Source organism: Stegostoma tigrinum, chromosome 20, assembly GCF_030684315.1.
Source record: "Stegostoma tigrinum isolate sSteTig4 chromosome 20, sSteTig4.hap1, whole genome shotgun sequence".
Taxonomy (NCBI): domain Eukaryota; kingdom Metazoa; phylum Chordata; class Chondrichthyes; order Orectolobiformes; family Stegostomatidae; genus Stegostoma; species Stegostoma tigrinum.
In genome coordinates, this window is record NC_081373.1 from 42,628,191 (window position 1) to 42,640,868 (window position 12,678).

Sequence of the window (12,678 nt, forward strand, 5' to 3'; positions counted from 1 at the left end):
GCTTGAAAGTAGGAGACAGAGGGCGTGGTGGAGAGTTGTTTTCCCCTTAGAAGGCAGTGTATTGGGTGTCTGCACTCTGCTGCTGCTGTAAGTGGGATTTGGAGGGTGAATTGCCACCACCTATTGCAACTGAGAGTAGCTGGAGCTGTTTGAGGCCTAGAGCTGGGGCCTCAGTGCTGCAGCCTGCCTGCCTGGAGGCACTTGTACCTGGGATTCTTTGTTTCTGCTGCTGCCTTTGGGAGCGCGGTGGCCTGCATTCCCTCTCAGCGTGTTGAAGACTGCTACGCTGGGAGAAGCTACTGCAGCTTGGGCCCTTGGGCCTTGGGTCTTGGGTAGTGCAGCCTGACTGCCTGCTGCTCCTCTGGGCAGTCTGGTGGCCTGTATTTCTACCTAGCCAGTGGTTTGAAGTGTTAATTCCTAAAACCTGGGCTTTTCTATTGTTGTCTACTGCTGGGGAGGCATGTTCTTGGAGCCTGCACTTGTTTTCTTTACTTACGGGGACTTGGGCCTGAACATTAACAGTTTGGGGCCTGAACAGTTACTTGTAAGTGACCTAATTCTGGAGATTGGGGCCTGGGACTGTGAGGGGCCTGGGCCCTCTTCCCAATTACTACTTCTGGACTGTGGCCTATACCATCTGCCAGTGACTTGGGTTTGGGGAAGCGTTGTTTGGGATGTGTGGGTTGGGACATGGCAGCCTAAGGGATTGTGCTGGCTGGTGGGGGTGAACGAGACTTTGTCAGGTTCTCTTTCGGTGATTTGTGTGAGGGGAGGTGATGGTCCTAGTTTGTGTTTGAGGGGGGAGGGGCAGCAGTGACCATGGGGTGCTCTAAAATAACAGTCAGGGTGGGGTCCTGTTGTTCCTACGCAGGAGTGGTTGCATCCTCTGTGTCTCTCACCACCCTGGGGGCCTAGTTGCTCTTCACTTATTTAGCAAAACAGCTCGGTCTGAAATGTTACAATCGCCCTGATATGACCATTGAGCGGTAGTCGGTGCCCCACTAATGTCGCTGTGAAGGTATAAGGACAGGCAGTCGTATTCCTGAAGACTGAGCAAGTGGTGCGCCCCACCCTGGAGAAGGAGCCGACTGTCGGTGAGGAGGTTTATTTTGCCTGCCGACCCTCTGGAAGTAGTTTGTCAGAAAGTCATTTTATCAAACTTCCTGCCCGTTTCTCCATCTCAGCTCCTTCTTCCCAACCTCTGCCAGCTCGGGGAGGTGTGGTTGGGTGTGGTGCCGCTACTGTTGGGTCTGAAGGAGGTCCATGTGAGACGCGTCTACAACTCCTGGCAATGGGAGGTTTTTGCCTGCCTGGCCCTGGAAGGTGGTCACGGAGGGCACCTTCACAGTTGCACACGGAAAGTGCTGCCTACTGGGTGGGTGCCGTGGTCGGCGGAGGCTGTGCGGTGTCATACCCGCAAGGAGGTGGGGCACTTCCGAAGGAACTGCCCTGCATCGAAGGCCACTGCCAACATCTGAGCGGCTACAGCTGGCATTGTCACCCTGCCCCCTCGCAACGTCCTCCAGCAAACCTCGGTCCCTGCAGGAGGGAGCTACTTTGCTTACAGATACCAGTGGCGGGGGGGCGGGGGGGAGGTGGGGGGGAAGAGAAGGGTGGACAGCGCCTGCAGGGGAGGAAAGCCCAGAGGAAGACTAAGCATTTGTGGGTGGCCTCCCAAGAGGATTCCCTGGGTGACCCTGACGCCATCAGCGCCCAGCCCATGGAGGGCTCCCTCAGAAAGGATAGCAGTCCCAGGCCCATCAGGAAACTGCGGGTTTTGGAGCCCAGCCTGTCGATGATTAAATTGTGCATGAGCAGGTGGTACCACAAAGTTTCCCCTGGCCCTCTGCGTGCCCCGAAACCTGTGAGAGACAAGGAAAAAGGGAAGACATTTGATGGTGGGGAGATGGAGATAACACAGCAGGCTAGGCAGCAACAGAGGAACAGGAAAGTAGACGTTATGGGTCAGGACACTGTGTTATCTCTGACTCCAGCATCGGCAGTTCTTACTATCTCTGAGTGGAGAGATGGAGGTGTCTCTTGCTCCCCCATCCTCCCCAAAAAAGGAGCCATTCCTCAGGGTCGGAGGGATGGGGGAAGTCTGGTACTAACAACACATTCCCCCGGGATGACAAAGTATTGTCCCCTGGAAACCCCTCTCCTTCCTCACTAGGTCAGAAATCACATGACACCAGGTTATGGTCCAACAGGTTTATTTGAAAACACAAACTTTTAGAGCCTTACTCTTTCTTCAGGTGTTAGCGAGAGAGGAAGTATCAGATACAGAATTTATAAGTAAAAGATCAAATGGTCACACCACTGAAGAGGATGTATTAAACAAACCTAAGATGCTGCTAAACCTTCATTCAGTTAGAAGGATGTAATTGATTAATATGTATATATAAATGCCTGAATTCCTTTCAAGTCACAGTCCTGAGAGAACTAAAAGGTTTTATCAGTGTAAAGAAGAGGTGACATTTTAGGTCAGACAATGCATGTTGGATGTGAGGCCTTGTTTAGAATCCGTTTGTGTTTTGGTTTTGAGTCAGACTGGTTTTATTTCGAAAGTAGGACTTTATAAGATGCTGCATTTTTTGAACAAAATAGATTGTATTTGCAAATCCTCACTAGGGGAGGGTCATGAACCTGCCCCTGCAGTCCACCGCAACGGGACCAGGCACCTCAAGGGGGCGTAACTGCTGAGGTCTTGCCCATGGCACAGGAACTGGAGGGCCTCGAGATGCTGCCTGTGCTGACTGGGGACTGTGGTGGGAATAAGGCACCCTGGATGGAGGAGTAGGCCTTCTTGCTGCCTCCAAGCCTTTATGTCGGACACCTCCACCGTTACTCGGGATCTTATCCCAGGCATTTTAGTCAATGTTTTAGGAGACTCTGGCATAACCTGAGGCTTGGAGTTATCTGTAAAGGATCCTCCTGCTGGGGGTAGGATTGAGGCAGGGGTGTGCCCAATCAGTGACCCGGACTACACCCTGCAATCGATGCGGGGGAAGGGCCATGGTCGGGGTCAGGGGTGACTAGGCTTCAGTCGCGAGCAGTGCTGAGTTAGACAAGGCAGAAGGCAATTTGGTTCTTGCGGACAAAGTCCTTCTCATTCCTATTGGACAACTCCAGGACTTCTGCCAAGTGGTGCTTGGTCACAGAGACAGAGTCTGGTTGGCTACAGGCTGATGGAATTCTCTACTGCTTCTGGTCAAGTCTGCCCAGTGGCTATTGGTGCCCCTGGGAACGGACAAGAACAGGAAGCAGGGGTACCATGGATTCCTTTTTCAGCGTCCTCTGTGAGTGGAAGGGAAAAAGAGACCCCCACTTGCTCAGTGAGTTGGGTGTGAATGCCTTAGCTGGTGATGGTTGCACATATTGCTGCCATGAAGACATCCATAGCTAACCTCAATGTCAACGCCAATGGCAGTGGGAAGGCCCAAGCACAGATTTTGTATCCCTTCGCTCCTGAAGGAAGAAAAATACACAGTGAGCCTCCTGCAAGGAACCCATAGCGTTTCAGGGGACGATGTGGCTCCTGGAGTGGTGGTAGGGGTCTTCATGAGTTACCTCACCCCCAGCTCAGGCAGAGCGGCTATCCTGTTGGCCCCTTTTATTCAGCCGGAGGCCTTGAGGGTCAAGGAGCATGTGCCAGGCTGTCTGCTCCTGCTCATGGTTTGTTTCAGAGGCATGGCATTTCACTTTGTGAACATATTTGTGCCTTGGATGGGGACCTGCGCAGATATGCTTCTTCTGGGAAGTGTCTACTCTACTCAGTGATGAGGACAACCTTGTCCTTCTTTGGGGGAGATTTCATGGGACCATGGCATTACCCAGAAGAACTCAGCATTGGTGGGGATCTTGACAGACTTGGTTAAGACTTTTGACTTGGTAGATATCCTGCAAAATCTGTAGCTCGATTCTGCTTCCGTTGCCTTTGTGAAGCCTGGGGTTGGAGCTTCCAGAATTGACTGCTTCTACGTTTCCAGGGTACGGGCCACTTGTGTTCTGAAGGCCTCCGCGTGGCAGGTGCCATTCTCCGGTGTGGGTGAAGCTCGTTCTGTTCAGCGCCGGGGCAGGGCAGCGTACTGGCACTGTAATAACCCACTACTGGAGGACAAGCGGTGCGGGGACTCATGACGTCTCAACTGGCTGGAGAAGCAAGCCGGAGGATGGAGGGTGTTGAGGGGGGTGCAGTGTGTGCTACCCCTCCTTGAGGCTAAGGTGGGATGAGGGCACAATGCACGTCTGCCTCTATCCTTGTTTCAAACCTGACACCTCTCACTTTATCCACTTCTGACCGAAAGTCAGTCAACTAAAATAGTGATGTGCTCTCTCCACTGATGCTGTCTGACTTGCTGATTATTTGCAACATTTTTACTCTTTTGCAATTACTCGGGCTGACCCCAATGAATTCAAATTGCAAAATGATTTTCTTTCTGACGGAGCAGAAATCACCCGCAGCCTTTCTAGTGGGCACGTGTCTGTTGGATTAAATACAAGGAAATGTGTGTCCAGCCAATAACATGTGTTGTGTTTCTGAATAAAAACCACACCAGGGGCGGACAAAACTGCAAACCTTCGCGTGGCTTTGCTCCTGGATCTAGCCAAGGTGGCCACCAACAGGTCCAGGCAACAGGCAGAATAGAGGCTTGTTGGTTCTTACTGATTGCCCCCCCTTTCACAGTTATGTCCACCTTCAGGTATCCCTGGAGAGGGAGCACATGGTGCTCACTTGCGTAGTTGAGGCCTTTTGAGACTGCTGGGTGCCATGGGGCTGGAGTGCATTATCAACCCGGATAATGATATTCTCACTTAGTTCATTGTTTGTGTAGAATAAGTTTCCATTTTGCCTTTTAAGTTTGTGTTTGTTTTCGGTTTGGTGTCCCGCAAAGAATGCTGTTTTATTTTCCCTTTGTTCTGATGTTGGGCCCCTTGTGAGAGCCAAAACCAGAATGTCTCTAATGCACTTGATGAGGATTGGCATGAGGGGCATTTTTATCTGTAGTTGAAATGTGCTGCGGAACTTCCACTGGATTTTGAACCATTGGTTGCCCTTGTCCTCAGAGAGTTCAATGAGGACAGAGCAGAGCGATTTATTTAATTGTTGTTTATTTGTTTGTTTATTTATTTGATTTCTCTTGAATTTGCTTGAGGTTATTTTTGTTCTGGCCACTTGTGATCGCTGCCCATAAGGGTTTGGTAGGGACAGTGTTGAGGGAGAGCCATTTTTTAATTTGTTTTTGTTTCTCCCCAGAGTAATAGGGCTTTTATTTTTGTTCGACAAAGTCGAGGCAGCTTTATTTTCTGTTTTGAAAGAACAGAAAGTGGCTTTGCTCTGTGTTTCTCCCAGTGCTGTCTCTGTCCTGGGAGGGTCTAATGGGGGCTGGCCAAGGGCTCCTGGTTTTTGCTGTTTACACCTTTTCATTTACAAGAGTGGAGGGTTGTTTTTCGGATCCTTGGCCTGTGCCACAAGGTTCGGTGCTGGGTCCACTGCATTTTGTCATTTATATAAATGATTTGGATGTAAATGCAGAAGGCGTGGTTAGTAAATTTGCAAAAGGTAACTAAAATAGGTGATGTCATGGGCAGTGAAGATGAGTATCGCGGAGTACAACAGGACCTTGATTAGATGGGTCAATGGGTGGCAAATGGAGTTGAATTTTGATAAATATGAGGTGTTACATTTTGGTAAGACAAACCAGGGCAGGACTTATACAGCAGGAGGTCGGGCCCTGGGGAGTTTTACTGAGCAAAGAGACCTTGAGGTACAGGTGCATAGTTCCTTGAGAGTCTAGTCACAGATAGATAGGGTGGTGAAGAAGCTATTTGACACACTTGCTTTCATTGGTCAGTGCATTGAGTAAAGGAGTTGGGATGTTATGTTGTGGATGTACAGGACATTGGTTAGAATATTCTGTATAATTCTGGTTGCCCTTCTACAGGAAGGATGTTGTTAAATTTGAGAGGGCGCAGAAACGATTTACAAGGATGCTGCTGGAACTGGAGGGTTTGAGTTATAGGAAGAGGTTGGATAGGCGGGGGCTTTTTACCCTGGAGTGTGGGAGGCCGAGGGGTGACCTTAGAGAGGTTTTGTCCAGGGTGGGGGAGTCCAATACTACAGGGCACAGGTTCAAAGTGAGAGGGGCAAGATTTAAAAAGGACCTGGGGCTAATTTTTTCACACAGAGGGTAGTATGTGTTTGGAGCAAGCTGCCTGAGGAAGTGATGGAGGTGGGTACAATTTCAACACTTAAAAAGCATCTGGATCGGTACATGAATCAGCACGGTTTAGAGGGATATGGGCCAAATGCTGACAAATGGGACTAGGTCAGTTTGGGATGACTGGCCAGCGTGGACAGGTTGGACTAAAGTGTATGTTTCCATTTGCTATAACTCTACAACTCTATAGTGCTCCAGGCACTTTGGATTAAGCAGATCTGGTTACTTGTCTATCTCCCACCGCCCCAGTCCTCATGCCCTCTCCCCATCTTGGTGGCTGCATCCATAATTCTCTTGCTCAATAGTTCCATCTCTCCAATACTCTCACCTCCCTTAAAACACCACTCTGAAAACTGCTTAGTCATCTTTTTAGGCACCTTAATATTTCCTTCCTCATTCAGAGTCAATGTTTGGCTCATTTTGCTTGTGACATCATTATTTTAAAAGTGCACTGTAATCATAGTTTGTTTTTGTTTACTGGAGATCGTGACAACTGAAAAGACTAACAAAGTATAGGAACTAGCCTTCCAGGCCCAGATGCCAGTTTAAAAAAAAACTTAAAATAAAGGAATCAAAGTTGCTCACACTACTACAGATGTGGTCTCACCAGCACCTAGTACAGATGCAGTAAGGCTTCCCTGCTCTTATTAGAAGGGCGTTGGAGCATAAGGGTCAACATTCCATTAGCCCTCCGCATTACCTGCTGTACCTGCGCTAACTTCCTATGCTAGCTGCGCAAGTACCACCACTTTGTGCTGCAGCTTTCTTTTTCCATTTAAATAGTACTGTTGCTTTGTTCTCTCCTCCAAAATGAACATTGTATTTTCCCACATTAAACTCCATTTTCCAACTTTTTGCCCACTTACCTAACCTATCAACTATTGTTACCCCTCTCGCAACCTGTCTTTACTTCTGTGTCTTCGGCAAATTTGACTGTGATACATTCACTTCCTTCCTCCAAGTCATTGATCACATAATGTAAACTGTTGCAGTTCCAGCACTGATCCCTGTGGAACATCATTGGTTACAGGTTGTCAACAGCAACACTGCTAATCGTATTATGGGGAATTACAGGAAGCAAGAGCTTTGCTCTGTTTTATAGTGTGGCTTCTCTACTGTCCCAATTGTACAACATTGAACAATTTTTATTCTCAGAGCAAAAGCAAAAATCTGCAGATAACTGAAATCAAAAACAGAAACAGTCAGCTGGTCAAGCAACCTCTTCAGAGAGAAAAAACAAAGTTCACATTTTAGGTTGCTGGCCTTGCATCAGAACTGAAGAAACATGAACGGATGTAATAAGTTTTCAGTAAGCACAAAGGTAGATAAGGCAGTAAGATCAAAGGCAACGTCTTTAATAAAATGGAAGGCGCCCAGTAGTGGAGACTAAACCCAGATTAAGTGCTTCGAGGAATATCTGCATTCAGACTGCCATTGTGACCCTGAATTTCTGGTCGCCTGTCTTTCTAATTCTCTGCCCCACTCCTACTCTGACTTTGACTTCTACACTGTTCCAATGAAGCCGAACATAAACTCAAGTAACAGCGTTGTCACCATTTCATTCGGCATTTTACAGGCTCTTGGAATCAAAACCGAATTTAACAATTTCAGATTTTAACAATTACTCCCATACATTTGGGGTAGCTGGTGGTGATGTTTCTGCTGTTGCTATTTGTACCTCCTCTCAAGTTTTGTTTGTTTCTTTACCAGCCTTTTTGGCATCTCTGTTTGCCATGCACCATCATCCTTTCTTTTTTCATTTAATCTTACATCCCAGATACTGTCCCCATCTGCCTCTATCCTTGTTTCAAACCTGATACCTCTCACTTTTTCCACTTCCGACCGAAAGTCAGTCAACTAAAATAGTGATGTGCTCTCTCCACTGATGCTGTCTGACTTGCTAATTATTCGCAATATTTTTACTCCTTTGCAATTACACGGGCTGACCCCAATGAATTCAAATTGCAAAATGATTTTTTTTCTGACGGAGCAGAAATCACCCGCAGCCTTTCTAGTGGGCACGTGTCTGTTGGATTAAATACAAGGAAATGTGTGTCCAGCCAATAACACGTGTTGTGTATCTGAATAAAAACCACACTTTGAAAATTCGGCTAGCAGACTTGGCAAGGATAAAGCAAAATACTTACTGATATTAAGGCTGTATGGATTGTGGAGTGAAATTAAATCTAAACACTGCTGCGTTGCTTGCAGAGAGTATCCACACATCTTCTGGACTACAGAGGCAAAGGGATTCCTCACAGAAAGTAGCCATTTGACCTTACATTATTGTATTTGAAATGAGCACATCTTAAAGAGGAACACTGCAGGCATTTGCAGCACAATGGGCTTCCCAGACCCCCAGACCCAACACACATTAAAGACCACTTCATTGTGCATAAAGCTGCCTACGAATCTATTGAGGGTGTCTCACGTGGAACTTTTGATCCTTGGAGACATTAATTAACCGGTCATTCTTGAACGAAGATGGGGATTCACCAGTCTAATGCATTCGTCAGGATTTAAAGTGCTGACGTCAGGGATGGGACCTGGCTGGAAATTTTCACAGTCCATTAAACCCATTGCCTGCTGTCAACCTTGGAGCATCGCAAGCTGCAGAATTACCGAGTCAAATGGGATGCCTTGTGCCTGGATCTGACTTGACAAAAGGAGCCCTGCCAATTTCACCCCTTCTCTCCCAACCAACAGTGATGCAAATCTAAAACAGAAGCCAAACGGCCAACATGGGGAGTGTTAACAAGGAAACAGTTGAACAATACTTGGAGAACAACCCACAATTTGCCAAGGAATACTTTGACAGGAAGCTCAGGCCAGAAACGATTGGCGCAATCTTCAATGGGACAAAGGTGGGATTGGAGGGTGGGGCTTCCTTCAAAGACCTGTGCAAGTTGGAAGAGTCTGACATTGTTTTTGAGCTGGTCAAGGAGCTACAGGATGACTCCAATGTCGAGAAGCAGATGCACAAGGTACTGCAAAGGATTGTCACTCTGGTCAGTGCAGACAGAGGCAGCTTGTTCATATTCAGATCAAGGAATGGTATTGCAGAACTGGCCACAAGACTCTTTAATGTGACCAGAGACTCCAGTTTTGAGAATAATCTTGTGCCTCCCCAAGGCGAGATTGTTTTCCCTTTGGATATCGGGGTAGTGGGATGGACAGCAAAAACCAAGAAGATTCAGAATGTTCCTGACGTTACAAAGGTCTGTTGCTGTCAAACGTTTGACATGCATTCTATAATTGGTAGTAGCTATGCTTAATTCAAACCAGTAATTTGTACCAGAAACTTCCTTGAAAGAGTTAACTAACTCTCATTGTTTACAATATGTGAATGTTACGAGAAATGTAATGGTGTAGATTGCAAGATATAAAAGCAAAATACTAATTAATCTCCTGCTTTACTCCTCCATCTGTGTCATCTTTGCAGTGGGAGTTGTGTGGCTCCCAGTCTCTTTTTTGTAATTAGCATAACAGGAATCGATGGGTATTGGGGGCAAACTCTCCACTGCTTGGAGTCATACCTGGCTCATAGAAAGATGGTCGTGGTTGTTGCAGGTCAGTCATCTCAGCTCCAACACATTTCTGCAAGAGGTCTTCAGGGTATTGTCCTAGGTCCAGCCATCTTCAGCTGCTTCATTCATGATCTTCCCTCCATCATAAGGTCAGAGATGTTCATCGATGATTGCACAATGTTTAGCACCATTTGTGACTCCTCAGATACTGAAACAGCCCGTGTTCAAATGCAACAAGATCTAGACGATATCCAGGCTTGGTCTGCCAAGTGACAAGTAATATTCACGCCTCACAAATGCCAGGCTATGACTATCACCAATAAAAGACAATCTAACCCTCGCCCCTTGACATTCAATGGTGTTACTGTCATTAAATACCCCACCACCAACATCCTCGGGGTTATCATTGACCAGAAACTCAACTGGACCCACCATATAAACACAGTAGCTACACGAGCAGGTCAGAAGCTAGGAATACTGTAGCAAGTAACTCATCCCCTGACTCCTCAAAGCTTGTCCACCATCGAGAAGGCACAAGTCAGGAATATAAGATAACAAAGTGTGGAGCTGGATGAACACAGCAGGGCAAGCAACATCTCAGGAGCACAAAAGCTGACGTTTCGGGCCTAGACCCTTCATCAGGTCTAGGCCCGAAACGTCAGCTTTTGTGCTCCTGAGATGCTGCTTGGCCTGCTGTGTTCATCCAGCTCCATACTTTGTTATCTTGGATTCTACAGCATCTGCAGTTCCCATTATCACAAGTCAGGAATGTGATGGAATATTCCCCACTTGCCTGGATGAGTGCAGCCTAAACAACAATCAAGAAGCTTGATACCATCCAGGACAAAGCAGCCCGCTTGATCGGCACTTCATCCACAAGCATCCACTCCTTCCACTTCAGTCCTCAGTAGCAATGATATGTACTATCTACAAGATGCACTGCACAAATTCACCAAAGATCCTCAGATAGCACCTGTCATGCCCACAACCACTTCCATCTAGGAGGACGAGGGCAGCAGATACATGGAAACACTGTCACCTTCAAGTTCCCCTTCAAGCCATTCACCACCCTGACTTGAAAATATATCGCCGTTCCTTCACTGTCGTTAGGTCAAAATCCTGGGCTTACCTCCCTAATAGCACTGTGGGCCAACCCACAGCATGTGGACCGCAGCGGTTCAAGAAAGAAGCTCACCACCACCTTCTCAAGAACAACTAGGGATAGGCAAGAAATGCTGGCCAGCCAGCGACTCCCACATCCCAGAAATAAAGGAATAGAAGAAAAGCCAGCCATGCTAACCACGCAATACCACGTTGCCCTTGATTCTGTCAATAAATGAATTATGACTTGGCTGCAATGAATGTTGCATATGCGGAAGGTTGCTTTAATTGTTAAATTGTTAATTGCTAGCTGGAACTTTTAAAGTTGTGACAGTAAAAGTTGGATAGGTCTGTTTTTCTGATGTCATTAAACAGTTAGAAGTTTGAAAAGTGTAGGAGCTCCAAAAACTCTAAAACCAGTTTGACACTCCACTGGAGCTATAAAATGTTGAAAATGTTTAGAATTGGTATGAATGTTGTTATAGGAATGCATCTGATTTTTTTTTTCTTCATTTGTTGAGTGATTGTGGGCAGCGCTGGCTAAACCAGCATTTATGGCCCTTACCTAAAGTCAGAGAGCAGTTAAGAGTTAACACATTGTTCTGCTCTGGGCCTGGAGTCACCTGTAGGCCAGCCCAGGTAAGGATGGCAGTTTCCTTTTCTAAAGGACATTAGTGAACCAGATGGGTTTTTATACCCATCTGTTCGTCGATGTTCGTACAAAAATGGCCTTGTGGTGGCAATTAAGCTAGTTTTCTTCTTGTCCCAGATTTTTATTGAATTGAAAATTCATCACAGGTCACAGTGGAAAGTCAGATCCATGTCCCTAGAACATTAGCCTGGGGCTCTCGGTTACTAGTGCAGACAATTACCACAATGCTACCACGTAGCTGAAAGATAATATTATATGTTAGAAGTGAGAGGTTTTCTCACAATACAAGAGGCTCTGTTTGTTGTGCTTTGTCTGGAGAAAAGCAAGAGCTCTAATTTGACTCAAATAATCTTCAAGCCGCTTGAAGTCTGCCATTGATACATAAAGTTTTAGAATAGGTCACATATATGGGTTCTGCCTGTGCAAACTGCCTTCAGGCACTAAAGCTCATAGCATATTGGAAGATTTTGTAAAGTGACATGTCTGGTGTCTATTTTCTTTGGTTTCCTCTGTAGCTGGAAATACAACAACATCTTGCATTGATATAGAACTGTTCACGTATTAAAGTGACAAGTCACTTCACAGGAGCATTATCAAACACAATTTGACACTGAGCCTTATTAGGAGATAATGGGTCAGATAAGCAAAAGCTTGATCAAAGGTTTAAAGGAGGATGGACAGTTCAAAAGGTTTAGGAATAGAATTCCAAAGCTTGCTGCCATGATAACTGAGGGCGTGGGTGTCAAAGTTCTCTGAAAATTGGCAACGGGAGGCTAGAAGTCAATCAACACAGAGATCTTGTGGGTTTTAGAAGTGAGGGGGATAACAGACATCAGGAGGCTACTGAGGGAATTCAACACAACAATGAGAATTTCAAATTTGAAGCACTGTGGGATTAGAAGCCAAAGTACGGTTGATGGGTAGGTAGGACCTGGTCAGCCGAAATTTAAAAAGGATGAAAGATGGGATGCCATTCATAGAAACGGTATTCATTAATTCTCGATACTTACAGTTGCACTTTATGTGGTTGTAATAAGTAGCAGTGTAAAGTTTTACTGCTGTTTTTAACCCTAAACCCTAATACTTTCTTCTGAGAGTTAGCAAGAACTGCAGATGTTGGAGTCACAGGGAACACAGTATGGGGTTGGAAGAACACAGCATGCTTCAGCTGATATTT

The 12,678-nt window shown here is 46.4% G+C and overlaps 1 protein-coding gene across 1 annotated transcript in view; it reads left to right on the forward strand.

The window, feature by feature from the left end:
- Positions 1-8,772: 8,772 nt before the first annotated feature.
- pde6c (phosphodiesterase 6C, cGMP-specific, cone, alpha prime) overlaps positions 8,773-12,678 on the forward strand; it is a 45,464-nt gene continuing 41,558 nt past the window's right edge. The window contains exon 1 of the mRNA XM_048550731.2: positions 8,773-9,439. Within this exon, the coding sequence (XP_048406688.1) occupies positions 8,963-9,439 (477 nt within the window). The 5' untranslated portion in view covers positions 8,773-8,962. The remainder of the gene's footprint in view (positions 9,440-12,678) is intronic.